Raw genomic sequence first — 18,252 nt, 5'->3', positions numbered from 1 at the left:
GGTTGGTATAGACAAGTTGGGACAAAGGACCTGTTTTTTTGTTGTATGGCTCTATAATTAAGCTGGGATTTAAAAGTGTATAAAGGTTTAGGTTTTTCTTAATGTCATGTGTACCTAGGTACAGTCAAATGCTTTTGTTATGCATGCTATCCAAACAGATCAAAGAACACTATATATAAATACAAAAAGGCAATCATTTCATTAGACGGAGCAAAGGGGAAGATGCAGAGCGCAGAATATAGTTTTCAGCACTGTAGCGCATCAGTTCCAGAGACAAAGTCCAATGTCCACTATGGGCTTGAGGGAATCAGATGTGTAGGAAAGAACTGCAGATGCTGGTTTATAATCGAAGGTAGACACAAAATGCTGGAGTAACTCAGAATGGTCTCAATCCGAAATGTCACCCATTCCTTCTCTCCAGAGATGCTGCCTGCCCCGCTGAGGTTCTCCAACATTTTGTGTCTACCTTTGAGGTGAATCAGACGTAGGGTTGCCAACTGTCCCGTATTAGCCGGGACATCCCATATTTTGGGCTAAATTGGTTTGTACCGCACGGGACCGCCCTTGTCCCGTATTAGGCCCGAGGGGTATTGTAGGTCCGGACGCTGTAGGCCCGGACGCTGTAGGCCCGGACGCTGTAGGCCCGGACGCTGTAGGCCCGGACGCTGTAGGCCCGGACGCTGTAGGCCCGGACGCTGTAGGCCCGGACGCTGTAGGCCCGGACGCTGTAGGCCCGGACGCTGTAGGCCCGGACGCTGTAGGCCCGGACGCTGTAGGCCCGGACGCTGTAGGCCCGGACGCTGTAGGCCCGGACGCTGTAGGCCCGGACGCTGTAGGCCCGGACGCTGTAGGCCCGGGGCGCGGGGCGGTGATGTCACCTTGTCCCTTATTTGGGAATTAGATAGTTGGCAACCCTAATCAGACAGTACCCTTGCTTGTGGAAGGCCGTTCAGAAACCGGATCATGTTTGGTGAATCATTACAGTAATTTGGTACAATTTGTGAGAAGGAAAGAAGGGTTTCTGGTTTGCTTTTCAGTTTTGTGGTTTAGAAAATGTTAAACTTGAGCAATGTGGCCCTCTGGTGACGTGGCTGGTGAACAACAGGAGAAATAAATTAGACAGAGTGGGGCGGCTAGGGGCTATTAGAGGCTGTGAGGAATTTCCTTGCATCTATCAAACGCAAAAGGATTTTTCAATCAAATTCCCCTATTTAGATTAAATTCGTTGTTTTATATATTGCCATGTGCAAGAAAAGACCAGAATATTTCAAAGGGCACATCCAGTCAACAGACGATATATGTTTTACCCAGAATTGCATTCTTATACAGAAATTCAATTTAAATAGTCGGGGCAGCTCAGTGGTGCAGAGTTAGTGCTGCTGCCTTACAGCGCCAGAGACCCGGGTTTGATTCTGCCTACGGGTGCTGTCTGTACAGTTTGTACGTTCTCCCCGTGACTGTGTGGGATTTCTCCGGGTGCCCTGGTTTCCACCCACAGTCCAAAGATGTACAGGTTTGTAGGTTAATTGGCTTTGGAAAAGATGGTAAATTGACCTGAGTGTGTGTAGGATAGTGATTGTGCATTGGGTTCCATGCTCTATCTAAACTAAACTAAACTAAACTAAACTAAACTAAACCAAAGGGAGTAACAGGAATAATGTTAATGGACAGTTAAGGAAAAGGTTTATGAAAGGTAACCTGGAATGCCCAACCCAGTACAGTTGATAAACACGAGACTTATTCTCAGGGTTGAAGGCTTGGTTCTCTCTTTGTGTGGGGTTCGTGCTTCACACACTTGTACAGTCTGTTGGGATATGGAGCTTGCAGCAGTTGAGGCAGTGAGCACAAGTGTATGAAAGGGAAAGTGACCCTGCCAGAGGTTGGAGCTGAGGTGTGGGCTGGAAGAATGAGGAAAGATAGAATAACAAGTTGAACAGCAGATGCTGCTTTATACCAAAGATAGGTACAGAGTGCTGGAGTAACTCAGCGGGTCAGACAGCATCTCTGGAGAAAAAGCATGAGTGACTGTGATGGACGTTTGTGTTGGGGTCATGTGTCTTGTGTTCTTTTTTTGTGTGTGACTGCTATGTAATTTCGTTCGGTACCTTGGTACCGAATGACAAGTAAAGCTCTGTTGACTGTTGACTGACTGAAACAGGATTGCGACCTGAAAACGTCACCCATCCCTTTTCTCCAGTGCTCCTGCCTGTCCCGCTGGGTTTCTCCAGCACTTTGTGCTTGTCTTTGGATAGGTGACGTTTCGGGCCGGGACCCCTGTTCAGAGCGAGGGGCGTTAGTAGGTGTGTAAACACTGACTGAGTGTCCGCGTGACGTGTTTGTGCGCCGGGAGCTCTGGGCACTGGGCCGCTCCACCAGCTCTGCCGCTGAGCAATGCTCTTGTTGTCGTCCACAGTTTGTCTGCACTGTCATTGCCATCCTGCTTCACTTCTTCTACATGTGCACCTTTGCCTGGATGTTACTGGAGGGCCTGCACATCTACCGCATGTTGACTGAAGTCCGCGACATCAACTACGGCCCCATGAGGTTCTACTACATGATCGGCTGGGGCGTCCCTGCCTTCATCACAGGTATTTCTTCTTTACAGATTTTCGGAAAGAGACGGTGATTTTATTCTGTGTCCGGCAAAAAAAGTAATAATTTTGCTTTCTGACCACATGACATGTCTGTGTCACACATACCCCCATCCCCACATCCCCATATACCCATCCCCACATACCCCCATCCCCACATCCCCATATACCCATCCCCACATACCCAACCCCACATCCCCACATACCCACCCCCACATACCCATTCCCACATCCCCACATACCCAACCCCACATCCCCACATACCCATCCCCACATACCCCCATCCCCACATACCCATCCCCATATACCCATCCCCACATACCCCGATCCCCACATCCCTACATGCCCATATACCCATATTCCCATCCCCACATACCCACATACCCATCCCCACATACCCACATACCCATCCCCACATACCCATACCCATCCCCACATACCCATCCCCACATACCCATCCCCACATACCCATCTCCACATACCCATCCCCACGTACCCATCCCCACATACCCAACCCCCATCCCCACATACCCATCCCCATATACCCATCCCCATATACCCATCCCCATATACCCATCCCCACATACCCATCCCCATATACCCATCCCCACATACCCATCCCCATATACCCATCCCCACATACCCATCCCCCCATCCCCATATACCCATCCCCACATACCCATCCCCATATACCCATCCCCACATACCCATCCTCCCATCCCCACATACCCATCCCCACATACCCATCCCCATATACCCATCCCCTCATACCAATCCCCATATACCCATCCCCACATACCCATCCCCACATACCCATCCCCCCATCCCCACATACCCATCCCCACATACCCATCCCCACATACCCATCCCCCCATCCCCACATACCCATCCCCACATACCCATACCCATCCCCACATACCCATCCCCATATACCCATCCCCACATACCCATCCCCACATCCCCATATACCCATCCCCATATACCCATCCCCACATACCCATCCCCATATACCCATCCCCATATACCCATCCCCATATACCCATCCCCATATACCCATCCCCATATACCCATCCCCACATACCCATCCCCATATACCCATCCCCATATACCCATCCCCATATACCCATCCCCATATACCCATCTCCATATACCCATCCCCACATACCCATCCCCACATACCCATCCCCATATACCCATCCCCATATACCCATCCCCACATACCCATCCCCATATACCCATCCCCATATACCCATCCCCATATACCCATCCCCATATACCCATCCCCATATACCCATCCCCACATACCCATCCCCATATACCCATCCCCACATACCCATCCCCATATACCCATCCCCATATACCCATCCCCATATACCCATCCCCACATACCCATCCCCACATCCCCACATACCCATCCCCATATACCCATCCCCATATACCCATCCCCACATACCCATCCCCATCCCCACATACCCACCCCCATATACCCATCCCCATATACCCATTCCCACACACCTATCCCCACAACCTCTTTTATCCAAGAACGACAATTATGACACAGCTAAATCTGAAGCCATTGTTAATAACAGAGTGTGGAACTTCCGTAGGTCCCACCAAATCCACAGTAAAACAGCAGGCGCCAGTTCCAAAGACAACATCGCTGTGGAAGAGATATTGTAGAAACTAGAGCAAAGCATGAAATGCTAGAGGAACTCAGCGGGTCAGGCAGTGCCTGTGGAGGGAATGGATTGACAGTGTTTCGGTTCAGGACCCTTAGTGTGAAGAAGGAATTCCAATTTCAAGTAATATTCTCTCCCATTCCTATCTTCCCCCTCCCACCCTGTGATGCACACATTTCCCCCATCTTTCAAACACTGAGTCACCCTGCTCCTTTCCCCTCCTCTCAACGCTCATCTCCCACCCCTGAGTTGCCTATTTTCCCTTTCATCCCCCATATTCCACTCCCCATTTCCCTTCCACCCACACCCCCTCCGGCGACTTTATATTAAACTCCCCCTCCTTCCGTTGTCTCCTTTTCACCTCCAGCCATTGTCACTTACTCCATTCATCTACCAATTACTCCCCCTCACCTGTATCCACCTATCACTCACCAGGCTTTGTCTGCCCGTACTTCCCTTTCCCCTTCGCCCCCCCCAACACTGCATCAGTCTGAAGAAGGTTCCCTCCCCAAATCGGCGTCTGTCCATTTGCTCCACAGATGCTGCCTGACCCACTGAGTTCCTCCAGCACTTTGTGTTGCAGAGTAAACCTCTCTGATTTTAACTGTTGTATTGTAACACCTCCTCCTGGATTCTGACCGCTCTTGCAGGTTTGGCAGTTGGCCTTGATCCCGAGGGATATGGTAATCCGGACTTCTGCTGGCTCTCCATCTACGACACCTTGATCTGGAGCTTTGCTGGGCCCATCTCTGCTGCAGTCTCTGTAAGTTTGCCACTTTGTTCATAGGTGACCAGAGTCCACGTCGACCATCCATCACCCACTCACACCAGTTCTCTATGTTATCCCACTTTCTCATCCGCTCCCTACACACTAGGGGCAATTTACAGAGGGCCAGTTAACCTACAAACCCGTCAGTTTGAAGAAGGGTCCTTACGCGAAACATCACATATCCATGTTCAGCAGAGATGCTGCCTGACTTGCGGAGTTACTCCAGCACTTTGTGTCTTTCTTTGGTAAATCAGCCTATGCAGTTCCTTTTTACTACATCTTGAGTACTCACGTTAAATTCTGCCTTCATATCAGACTTAACAATGATGATGTTTTAGGTACACACTTGAAAGGAATTAGGAAATGGGGAAGAGTGATGGGCAGTGGCCTGAATGTTACCTGGGTGTTGCAAACATTGTATTTTCTGTCTTGCAGATGAATGTCCTCCTGTACATTCTTTCCGCCAAAGCTTCCTGCAGACCGAGGCACCAAGGTTTTGAGAAGAAGGGGACTGTGTAGGTATTCTGCGATAAAGCCTTTTGCAAAGATGCACTTCTTGAAATAAGATTTTCATGGTATTAATGTGGAAACATCTCCCCATCTCCTCTCACATACACCTGGACTTCTATACCTCCCTCCATCCAGAACCCTTGACTACACTCCCTCCCTCCCTCCAGCCCTCTGTCACTCCCTTCCCTCACCCTCCCTCCCTTCAGAGCCTGCACCCTCCCTCACTCCAGTGTTCATCATCTTGGTCCCTCCCTCCAATTAGGACCAGCAATAAATGCCCTCAGGCAGGGAGGGTGCCCTGGTGGGTCTGGTGGGGAAGGTGTGATCTCAAGCTCGCCATTGTTGGCGAGGGAAGGTGTGATCTCAAGAGAAAGCATGTGGTGAACCGTGGAAATGGTAAAGCAACGAGGTTGGAGGAAGGGGGCAAGATGGGGAGGGGGTGTGAGGTGGGGGTGGGGAATGTTATATGTATTCAGCTGATATTTTAGTATGTGAGTGTTTGAGTTTTACATTTGTTGTAAGGCAGGCGTGAATTTGGATCCTCTTGTCTACAGAATAGTTGTGACGGACTTGTGCTGATTGTTTTGGTAGATCGGGACTGCGTACAGCGTTCGTGGTCCTCCTGCTAGTCAGCACCACCTGGCTCTTGGCCTTGCTTGCTGTGAACAGTGACACCATCATCTTCCACTACCTCTTCGCTGGTTTTAATTGTCTCCAGGTAAATTCCCTCCCTCCCCACCCTTGGTCGCCTACACCCCCGGCTCAAGGTGATCAGCTCTGGAATCCACATTACAGTTTATTTACCGCCCACTTCCTTCTGTGTCTTAACCTCCCCTAGTTTTTTTTATCATTGTTTTTAAAAAAATGTATCTATTAGCAAGTTAGTGTGGTAAGAGTGAAGAGTCAAGGGTGTTTAATTGTTTTATGTAACGGCAACAAAGCGATGAAATTCTTAATTGCTACAGCTTAACACGTGTGTGTATGTATACATATACAGGTATGTATGTGTTTGTGTGTGTGTATATATATATGTTTGTGTGTGTATATATATTATATATATATATGTGTGTGTGTGGGAGAAAATAACAAAATTTCAATAAAATAACAAAATTTCGGGCCGGGTCTGAAGAAGGGTCTCGATCCGAAACGTCACCCATTCCTTCTCTCCTGAGATGCTTCCTGACCTGCTGAGTTACTCCAGCATTTTGTGAATAAATACCTTCTGTGTGTGTGTGTGGGTGCATATACAGACATGCATATGTATATATATAAACACACACACACACACACACACACATATATATATATAGAGGAAAGAACTGCAGATGCTGGTTTAAATCGAAGCTAGACACAAAATGCTGGAGTAACTCAGCGGGACAGGCAGCATCTCTGGAGAGAAGGAATGGGTGACGTTTCGGGCCGTGTCGGAAGAAGGGTCTCGACCTGAAACATCACCCATTCCCTCTCTCCAGAGATGCTGCCTGTCCCGCTGAGTTGCTTCAGCATTTTGTGTCTACCACACAAATATATATACAGTATATACCCCTGTACGTACGAACACACACACACACACATACTCAATCAGTCCCCGGAGGGAAATTGGTCTGCCAATGTGCCTGTATGTATAACACACGCACACTTACATATATATAATATATATTTACATACGTATGTATGTATACGCACACACATATTTTAAAAATGGATTAGTAATTGTAATACTAAGTAAGCATAATAGTGCAAAACCAAAATCTGTAGTGCAACCAAAGACATGGTCCATAGATCACACTTGCTGAGGTTAGTGTTGTGCAGTGTTCAAGAGCCTGATGGTTGTTGGGAAGAAGCTGTTCTTGAACCTGGAGGCCATGTTTTTCACGTTCCTGTACCTTCTTCCCTTCTTCCCGATGATAGCGGTGAGATCAGAGTGTGGCCAGGGTGGTGTGGCCAGGGTGGTGTGGGTCTTTGATGTGTGGAACAGCATCCCACTCCCCATCAGAACTGCCCCCTCTATCGATTCCTTTAAGTCCAGGCTCAAAACCTACTCCCATTCCCTAACGTTTGAGGCCCTCTGAGGGGGCGCTGTAAACTGTTTATGTATGTGTTGTTAGGTTTGTGTGCTATTGTATGTTCTTTTTTAGTACCTGCACTGATGGACAGCGCTTTGGTTAACGTGGGTTGTGATTAAATGTGCTATACAAATAAAATTGACTTGACTTGACTTGACTTGACTTTGATGAATTTGGTTGCCTTTTTGAGGCAGCGTGTCACAAAGAAATGTGGAGGGATGTTGAGGAGCTGGAGTTAAGTTAGGAATGTGCGAACCACTGACTGTCATTTCTGAATTGGTGGGCAGTAGCTCCTTTGCACTAATACTTTTCTTGCTTGTAGGGTCCATTCATCTTCATCTTCCGTTGTATCCTCAACAAGGAAGTGAGGAAAGCCTTTAAGAATTTGTTCAGTAAGAAGGACTCCAATGATACTGTGGTCACGACGAAATCAACACTTGCATCAGTTAGTAGCACTTTCTTTGATGTTCCCTTAATGTAGTAACTTTCAGTTACTGAAATGTTAAGACACAAAACTAAGATCTAATAAGACCTTAGTTTCTCCTGCAAAAGATGTTTTTTTCCCAGAACAGAAATTCAGTTTATGAAGTCGGGGCAGCACAGTGGTGTAGCGGTAGAGTTGATGCCTTACAGCGCCAGAGACCCTGGTTCGATCTTGATTGTGGAAATTGTCTGTGTGGAGTTTGAACATTCTCCCTGTGACCACGTGGGGTTTCTCCGGGTTCTCCGGTTTGCTCCTGCAGGATTGTAGGTAAATTGGCTATGGTAAAATTGGAAATTGTCTCGAATGTGCCGGATGGTGCTAATGTATGGGGTGATCGCTGGGGTTGGCACGGACTCGGTGGGACGAAGGGCCTGTTTCCACGCTGTATCTCTAAAGTCTAGTCAGATGGTGCTACAAACTGGATGGATTCTCGCAGCTCCAGATTCTAAAATTGAAATCTGAGGAATCTGCGTGATCATCGGTAGGTTAAGAGGCTGTTGTTATCACAACTTATTTTTTCATGCATTCTATATGAAGTAATGAGTGTTTTTTCAATTCTAGATTAAAATTTACCTCCTAAATCATAATGTTTTCTTCCCTTACCACTTAACGTCCAGCAGATGATGTATTGCTAAAATAATACATCAGGAAATTCGCATATTTCCTCGAGATTGTCAACTTTTAGAATCTTTTCAGGTGCTATGTATGTTATACTTAGAAGCAGTGTTTGTTTTGTGGACAGAAAGCTACCCGTGATGAATAAACATACTTGCCATGTGGCAGGAAAACAAAATAATGAAGTTTATTTTTTTTGAGGTGCTGGAACGCCAAACGCTGGCACGTGGGTGTAGTGTCCACTATAGACGTTAGAGATACAGCGTGCGAACAGGCACTTTGGCCCATCGAGTCCATGCTGGCCATCGATCACCCTAGTTAACATAATACTAGTTCTACGTTATCCTACTTTCTCATTCCCTACATGCTAAAGGCAATTTCCAGAGGGCCAAGTAACCTACAAACTGGAGCACCTGGAGGAACCCCACTTGGTCACAGGGAGAACGTGCAAACTCCACACAGGCAGCACCCGAAGTCAGGATCGAACCTGGATCTCCACCGCTGTGGGGCAGCGGCTCTATCACTGCGCCACTGTGATGCCCACAATGAGAACGGACACTATTGTCTACATTTTTTTTAATAAGAAATTCTATTTGATGGCTAATTGTCTCTTTGGTTTCAAGCAGTCGTGTAATAACACCTACATTGATGGGCGGACGTATCGATCAGCCTTTGGTGACTCCACTGGGTCAGTGAGCAATGCTTCAAGGTCAGGGAAAAGCCACAACAGCTACATAGCATTTGTTCTCAGGTAATACAGTGCTATGAGCTACACTCTCTTGACTGTCATGTTTCCATTGCGATTTAAAGCCCTGTCAAAACAAGAGTGTTTAATTGTCATCTGTACGGACAATGAAATTCTTACTTGCAGCAGCTTTACAGGGCCGTGAACACAATACGTGGTACATTTTTGTTTATTATATACAGGTCCACCACTGAAATTCCGGCATCCTTGGTTTCAGAGGCTTTATGGATTATCCATTTTGCCAGGACCCACAAAGGTCACGGCTTCCACTACCGGAACGGTCCGCCGAGGTCACCGAGGGGCCGATATACCGACCCGCAAAGTCGGCCTCGGAAGTCAGCTGTGGGAGTATATCTGCCTGCCCCGGCCAGGCCATACGTCCAGAGCAGCAGCCGTAGAGAGCAAATTTGACCCGCCGTTCGGTTGCGGAAGTCCCGATGAGGTCGAGATCGGCCGCCTCACCCGACTTAGCTGCCACATTTTCGGGGGGTCTTCTTGGGGGGGGGGGGATTTCAAGTGAGCTCTCATAATTTTGTCCGGATTATTTAAAGGAGGTGCAAGTCAAATTTGTTTAATTATCATCTGCACTGGGAACAGAATAAAGAAATTCTTACTTGCAGCTGTATATGAGGCCCATCAACACAATACCTATTACATTTTTGTCTATTATTTATAACATAAAATAATAAGATCATTAGACCATTAGACCATAAAATATAGCAGAATTAGGCCATTCGGCCCATCGAGTCTGCTCGATTCGATCATGGCTGATTTTTCTTTCCCTCTTAACATTCTCTTGCCTTCTCCCCATAACCTTTGACACCCTTCCTAATCAAGAATCTATCAAGTAGTAGAAGCAAAGAACGGCAAATGCTGGTTTATGTCAAAGATACAAAGTGCAGGAGTAAATCAACAGGTTGGGCAGCACCTCTGGAGAACATGGATTGGTGCCATTTTGCTTAAGGAACCTTCTTCAGACTTTAGTCAATAGTGTTTATTTGGTATATGTACCATCAATGGAATGATGAAATTCTTAATTGCAAGAAATTCTTAATGCAATAACATACAAATAAATATGCCATAATTAATCATACAATTAATAGCCATAATACTCGTAACAATATAGTGCAAAACCTAAGACAGTCAGCTGAAGATCACAATTGCTGAGGTTAGTATTGTGCAGTGTTCAAGAGCCTGATGGTTGTTGGGAAGAAGCTGGTTTTGAACCTGGAGGTCACAGATTTCCAGGCTCCTGTAGCTTCTTCCCGGTGGCAGGAGTGAAATGAGAGCATGGCCAGGTGTGGTGAGGGTCCCTGATGATACTGGCTGCTTTTTTGAGGCAGCGTCTCCTGTAGATCCCTTCGACGGTAGGGTGGTCAATACCCGTGATGGACTGTCACACGCCACACAATGGCAACGCTAAAATCAACTCTCTAACTTATTGTTAGAATTCTCTGCCGCCGCTGAAAACCGGTCACTAAAATGTCCACTGCAAAATTAACGGAGATCCGGTGATGTTTTCCAAGCTGCTCTCAGTTGCAATTGGACATTCATTGCCTGATCGTATGATTGAGTTTTATTTCTGACTAAGTCGCACAGAATTGACCAAGTTTGATGTTAAGGCGCTAATGTACCACGTACTTAACACGTCATTCTATCTTCTTCAGGGAAGAAGCAGCCTTGAACAACAGCGGTTCAAGTCAAGCCCACATTGCTCTCACTGACCACGCCACATCATTATTCCATGAGATTAAGGCAAACCCGGATGGTAAGAGCTCAGATCTTTAGTCCTGTATGTCCTTCACTGCACAGTTTAAGACCTGCGTCCATATTCATCCAGTAGTTTGGTAAATCTTTCAGTAGAAAGAAAATTGAATCAAAGCATCACAACACAAAGTCGTGTTATAGCAAGGTTTTTAATTATTATTAGCACGCCATTCTTGAAGCAAGTGTCTGTCTTGAACTGGAATACAATCGGACGTGTCTGACACTGGGAATGAGAACATATTTTCAAAATCTCTGGCAAATTTATTTTGGGGGGAGGGAAGGGATTGTTGCAAGTTATTTATTTTGTTCATCTTCATGAATTATGGATAGGAAAGGTTTATGTTCAGGTTTATTGTTGTCATGTGTATCGAGGTACATTAAGAAGCTTTGTTTTGCATGCTGTCCAATCAGATCAGATAATACTATACATAATTGCAATCAAGTCAAACTCTAATGCATGGTTTCAATGAGATCCCCCCTCATCCATTCCTCTACTGGAATGGAATCTGGGCCTGCTTTTGGACAGGTAATGAGTTTTTACTATTCAGAATATGATGTACTAATTCAGACCATACCTGAAGAGTTGTTGACACATCTTCACGGCAAGAAATTATACTTTTTGATCTTTTCTAACAGGAAAACAATTTTTTTTTCACTGACTAGGCACTTAATATGCTGAACATGTGTTAGTCGAATCTTAATTATCAGAGCAAAAAGCGAATACCTGAGTATTGACAGTGTATAAGTTTAGTTTAGTTTGGAGATACAGTGTGGAAACATTCGGCCCACAGAGCCCACGCTGACCAACGATCACCCATTTTGGGCTAGTTCCATCCTACACATTAGGGACAATTTACAGAAGCTGATTAACCTACAAACCCGCACGTCTTTGGAATGTGGGAGGAAACCCACGCAGTCGCAGGGAGGATGTGGAAACTCCACACAGATAGTACAAACAGCACCTGTAGTCAGGATCGAACCCAGGTCCCTTGGTGCTGTAAGGGCTGGGCCATTATGCTGCCGATAACAGGCACTGCACTTCAAGCATGCCATTAGTTCAGTGGAGCTCCGTATGTGTAGAAATGTTACATTAGGTCTCTAGAACTTTGTCCAACCTGTTGTGTGAATTGATAGCGACACAGTGAGATCTATTCAGAACATTTACGAGATTATAATTCTGCAGCATAATCCGTCATTGAAACTGATGCTTTGATTCATTGCAAGGTGGATGTTGATGGGAATGTTGTTTGTTCTTTCACAACAGATCATGATTCAGATTCTGACAGCGATCTTTCTCTGGAAGATGACCAAAGTGGATCTTATGCATCCACTCATTCTTCTGACAGTGAGGAAGATGAGGCGTATCGAGGGGAGCCAGGCTGGGAGAATATTATATCCCAAAATAATGGACATCATCCGAACCACAGTACTCCCAAAGGTGAATGCAAAGCCATTTTAGTTTAGTTTAGAGATACAACATGGTGACAGGTCCTCCATCCCACTGAGCCCACGCTAACCAATAATCACCCATTCACACAAACATCTATGTTGTCCCACTTTTTCATCCACTCCCTACACACTAGGGACAATTTACAGAGGCCAATTAACTTACAAATTCACACGTCTTTGGGATGTGGAAGGAAACCGGAGCACCCAGAGAAAACCCACGCGGTCACAGGGAGAACGCGCAAACTCCACACAGACAGCACCTAAGTTCAGGATCGAACGTGAGACTCTGACGCTGGGGATCTGAAGTTCTACCAGCTGCGAAATGCGCTGCTGAAAATGGGTCCATTTTTAAACAGACTTTAATGTATTTTTCCAGTGGAAAACATACCTGCGCAAGACATACCTGCGCAAGACACACCTTGCTGGCCCGAGGAGTTCATGACGCCGGCCAGTCAAAGTGAAGAGCACGGTGGATCGGGGAACCTGAAGGTCGAGACGGTGGCTAACATCGAGCTTCACCAAGAGCAGCTCAACCACGTGGATGAAAGGCCAAAGGAGAACGGAGACAATCTGTACAACGAAAACGTCCTAACGTCATTACCGAACCCTACTGCACAGCCTCAGAGAGGTAACCATTGATCAAAAGCACTTCATCACCTTTGGTGCAGGTGGGACTAGTGTGGATGGGGCATCTTAGTTGGCAATGTCAATACTCTACCCCCAATACAATGTGCTCTAATTTTGTACTCTAATCTCATGTGTGGGACCTTGTCAAAGGCTTTTGAAAGTCCAGATACACCACATCCTTTATCCATTCTACCTGTACATCCTCAAAAAATTCCAGAAGATTAGTCAAGCATGATTTTTCCTACATAAATCCATGCTGATTTTGACCATCCTGTCACTGCTTTCCAAATGCGCTGCTATAACATCTTTAATAATCGATTCAAGTATCTTCCCCATTACCGATATAAAGCTAACTGATCTATTATTTCTCTCTCCGTCCTTTCTTAAAAAGTGGAGTTACATTGGCTACCCTCCGGTCCATATACCTGTCCAAACGGCTTTAAAATGCTCTTATAGTACCTGGCTCAACTGTGTCCTGTGGCAGCTCATTCTGTATACCCACCACCGAATGCGTGAAAAACTTGCCCCTCAGTTTCCTATTGAATCCCACCTAAATCTATGCTGTTCATGATTCCCCTACTCTGGGTAAAAGACTGTACATTCATCCTATCTACTCCCCTCATGATTTTATGCACCTCTATAAGATCACTCCTCAGCGCTATGACATGGAAGAATCCATTTTGCAACAGACACGATTTCACCCAGAGTTCCTTAGTTACTCCAGCAGTTTTTAAAAATGTGTGAACTAGCATTGGCAGTTCCTTGTGTCTATCCATCTATCACTTGTTTTCTAGCCATCTAACCATGTTTTCTGGAGATGCTGCCTGAGATACTCCAGCACTTTGTGTCTTATTTTGTAAAACAGCACCTGCACTCCTTGTGTCAATCCATCTACCTGTCCAAGTGGCAGTTAACTGTTGTTATAGTACCTGCCTTAACTACCTCCTCAAGCAATTTGTTGAGTAGACCCACCACCCTGTGTGTGAAAAAATGTCCCTCGGTTTTTTTGTAAACCAGCGTCTAGTTACTTGTATTAGTACACCCATCACTTGCCAGGCTTTGTCTCACCCCCACCTCTCTTCTAGCTTTCTCCCCCCGACCTCAATCTGAAGAAAGGGGCACAACCAAAAATGTTGCCTATCCATGTTTCCTCACTTACTCTAGCACTTTGTGTCCTTTTTACCCAAATAGACTTTGTGTTTTGCTCACCGTTCCATCATCAATCTGCCTTATTTCAGCATTATACAAATATTTGCAGCGATATCTGGAACATAATACATCGTTTGCAGTCAATCATAGAATGTGTTTTGTCTTCCATTGAAACATACAGGAATTCTGAAAAATAAAGGGTTCCCACTGTTCTCGGAGAGGAACAGTATTAATCGAATACACAACGAACTTTCCAATCATATATCTGCCACCGTCTGCTCTCGTGCGTCTTCAGTGGGATCGAGTGAAGGGAGCCGATCGGGCCGGGTGACAAAACAGAGGCATGCGACGGGGGAGCAGATAAATGGGGTCATGCCCATACCCATGAGCATTAAAACAGGCACAGTGGATGAGGATTCATCAGGCTCTGAGTGAGTATGTCTGAGGAGAGAGAAGAGGGAGTAACTGTCTGAGTGGTCCTTGATTAGCTTTTCCAAAATGTAGATGGAATCAATGGAGCGGGGGGGGGGGGGGGTTAGGAGGCTGGTGTACATGAAGGACTGGGCATCATTCACAGTTCCCTGCAATTTCTTTAAAATCATGGGTGAGCTGTTGCCATATCAAAGCTGATACACTGGATTCAAGAACAGCTTCTTCCCCTCTGTTGATGACTGGAAGCTTGCAAAGGTTATTTCCTGGGACTAAATGTTCATTTTTGACATAACTAATGTTAAGGTACAAGGTTGGATTAGAATTTGGATTTGGGGATACACGGTTTATATTTCAGGGCAGGGAAAAAATCGGCATGATACATCATCAGTGGAGGACCTAATAAGAGATTAATGTGTCTTATTTTAATAAGGCGCCCAAGCCGGGCAACAACTCTTTGTGTGCTAGTCACAGAAGTGGATCTGCAATCAGACATTACAATCTCTCCACTCTTTTAAATCTCTACTCCGACAGCAAATTCCCTTTATCATGTATTTGTACACTTTGGATGGCACGATTGTAATCATGTATTGTCTTTCCGCTGTCTTGTTAGCACACAACAAAAGCACCTCAGTACATATGACAATAAACTAAACTCAAAATGATGTTTTCAGTATTTGAATTTTGACAATACTAGATCAATTTGTTGTTATAAATTAAAATTCAGGTTCAATGAATCTCCATTTGTGAAACAAACTAATTTCTAAATCTTTTCTCTCCTCATCAAACCTAGATTTCTGTTTTTTAATTTTCTCCATTGAAACATTTACATGATTAATTTAAAGCTGTATCTCACTATCAACCATATACTTCCAATGATGAAATGCACAGTTGATTTCCATCACACCAGTCTCAACATGTAATCATGATCATGCATTTTTTTTTTCCTTTTATCCTTCTTCACTCAGTAGCAGTGATGAGACTTCGATATGACATCTCAATCCAACACGGGACACTATGAACTGCTAAATCCACAGGGATGTCACTTTGCTCACATCAGGCAGCACAGGGGACTTGCTGCAGCCCTGTCCAGGGTACAGAGCTGCAAATAAATGAACACGTAAATGTGAAGAAACCGCTGTCATGTGGAGAGTGCGTCCTGGAAAGTGTAACTGCTGGATATCATTAGTGCCAAATTATGTTGGGCATTGATCTGTTTCTGCATCGTGCTACGGATACAGTGGGTGCTAGGAGCACAGGTTAAAAAAAAAATTCAAAAGGCACCCGAACATATTTAAGAGCACTCAGGACAACTAAAATTCTAAGAAGTGAGAGCTTCAGAACTTCGTGTTCTCAAATAACGTGCAAAAGGATGGAAGACTTGAAGCTTCAGGGAATATATTGCAACTACTGTTATTAAGAGTAAGGTTTGTGTTTGAAGATTCCCCAAGATAACCTCGATCACAATTGTTTTGACTCCTTTACCTATGCCAGTAACAAGACATGCAATAAGGGAACACACTGGAGTATATAGCCATGGCCATTTTCAGTTTAACGCTGCAAGTTTTGAGATGCGAACAAAATATTTCATTGCTTCAAAATTACGTGAAAGTTTAGCTTGCCATTTTTTATTCTATCAGACAGATATCAGAAATAAGGGTAGAAAGAAGGAACTGCATGTGCTGGTTTACACAATAGGACACAAGGTGGTGGAGCAACTGAGCGGGTCAAGCAGCATCTCTGGGGAAAATGGATATCAAAAGCTCCATAAATGCTGCCTGACCTTTTGAGTTACTTCAGCGCTTTGTGTCCTTTTTCATCTGATATAAGGTATCAGGAAGTGTGTATTTTTCTTAGTAAAACCATAATTACTTCACTATTTAAAAATTAATGTTCAGAAGACTAAAAATACCGGTTGTCATACTTTATATTAAACATTTTCTGCATTCCAAATCTCCACATTACAAACCAGATATTCATTGTTCGTTAAATTTAGATTTATTAACGTCTAATCCACCAGTTTTAATATTTGTGTGGACATTAATTGAAGTATGCATGCCTTCGAGTTTGCCTTTGGGAAGCTTCATTGCCATTAGTTGAGTGTCGGTTGTGAGACCACAAACTGAACTGACGGCTGTGCAAATGTAAGTCGATAAACTGTAACCAGGTCCCACGTATGTGGGGGAGATACTTGCCTTTAGCCACTCGGCCTTTCAAGCTCCAGGTATAGTGGAGTGGTTCTCAGACCAATGCGTACTTGAACATTTTTTTACAAGACAGCTGTTTGTAGATATTTTGATATCATTGTTAATTTGTCTTGAGAGAAAATGTGCTGTACACGGTTTTTCTTTCTTTTTACAGTTGGTTAACATAGTTCTAAAAGTGAGTAGGAAATCCAGGATGTTTTATTTAAAGAATGCTGCTCATTTTTTTCCTGTTAATATGATGTTTGTTCATATTGTATAGATTATTTTGATTGAAAGCAAAAGCTTCCACTATTTTATCTGAAGAAAATTTGGTGACTTTGTTTTCCATTGATGTCTTCACCAAAAAGTTTGAAAATGAAATGCTTTCTCAAAGTGAATTGTACAGTGAATTCCTTAATGTATATATTGTAGGTTTTTAAAGAAATGTAGTTGAAACAGGTTGAGTAACCTGAAATTAAAGTTTTGCCACATTATTTTGCCCAGGATATTTTACTTGATTAGAAACTTGTTAACTAGTATAATTTCTGGTTCCATTAATTTCATACATTTTGGTATAATTTCCAAAAGAATAATTTAATCTTTTTTTTATGCATAAAGATATGTGAAAAGATTGTCTCATGTCTCCCAAGCAGTTTCCAACAGGAGGTATTCTAATGATCTAGAACAGAGAAAATGGTTAATTCCTATCACAAGAAAACAATTACCCTGATCATTAGTGGCCAATTAGCAAGCACCAAGGTTTTTTTTTATAATGTCCTAAAAAAAAGCCAGTAGTTCCACAGGTAACAACCAACTCTGACTGTGAGAATGTTTGGGATTTCAGTGTAATTGTGCATAGAGGTGGAGTTTCATGTTTAATTGACCATTAGTTCTCATTGATGCTGACAATCCGAGCTGGTGTATGAACCTCCTAAAGTTCCCTGCATTTAAAAAAGAAAATCTGCCAGCTACTCCCGGGCCTCATTAAGGAAAAAAAAACACTGCAAAGGTGAGAGGTAAGGAGTGTCGCAGGTAATTTACATTTCTTAAATTCATTAAAAGTCAATGTTTAAGTCTTTTCTATTAAATGTTTTGATTTTTGGCAACATTAAGAGATGTAAACATTCAAAATCTTTGACAGCTAGGGCAGCCAGGTCAAGCTGGCATATATTGGGTTAGACAGTCT

The 18,252-nt window shown here is 44.3% G+C and overlaps 1 protein-coding gene across 5 annotated transcripts in view; it reads left to right on the top strand.

The window, feature by feature from the left end:
- Positions 1–17,560, top strand: part of celsr2 (cadherin, EGF LAG seven-pass G-type receptor 2) — a 198,603-nt gene extending 181,043 nt beyond the window's left edge. The window contains exons 25-35 of one of the 5 annotated variants that reach the window (XM_078420733.1): positions 2,414–2,588; positions 4,921–5,033; positions 5,475–5,554; positions 6,141–6,267; positions 7,938–8,060; positions 9,341–9,465; positions 11,127–11,227; positions 12,491–12,664; positions 13,052–13,303; positions 14,633–14,882; positions 15,674–17,560. In XM_078420733.1, coding sequence (XP_078276859.1) covers positions 2,414–2,588; positions 4,921–5,033; positions 5,475–5,554; positions 6,141–6,267; positions 7,938–8,060; positions 9,341–9,465; positions 11,127–11,227; positions 12,491–12,664; positions 13,052–13,303; positions 14,633–14,882; positions 15,674–15,701 — 1,548 coding nt within the window. In that variant the 3' untranslated portion in view covers positions 15,702–17,560. Of the gene's footprint in view, positions 1–2,413; positions 2,589–4,920; positions 5,034–5,474; positions 5,555–6,140; positions 6,268–7,937; positions 8,061–9,337; positions 9,466–11,126; positions 11,228–12,490; positions 12,665–13,051; positions 13,304–14,632; positions 14,883–15,673 lie in introns of all 5 variants that reach the window. The other 4 variants (XM_078420736.1, XM_078420735.1, XM_078420734.1 and 1 more) reach the window with 4 other exon arrangements.
- Positions 17,561–18,252: the final 692 nt, after the last annotated feature.

Source organism: Rhinoraja longicauda, chromosome 24, assembly GCF_053455715.1.
Source record: "Rhinoraja longicauda isolate Sanriku21f chromosome 24, sRhiLon1.1, whole genome shotgun sequence".
Lineage (NCBI taxonomy): Eukaryota > Metazoa > Chordata > Chondrichthyes > Rajiformes > Arhynchobatidae > Rhinoraja > Rhinoraja longicauda.
Note: the sequence above shows the minus strand (reverse complement) of the source record. Positions and strands in the feature narration are given on the sequence as shown.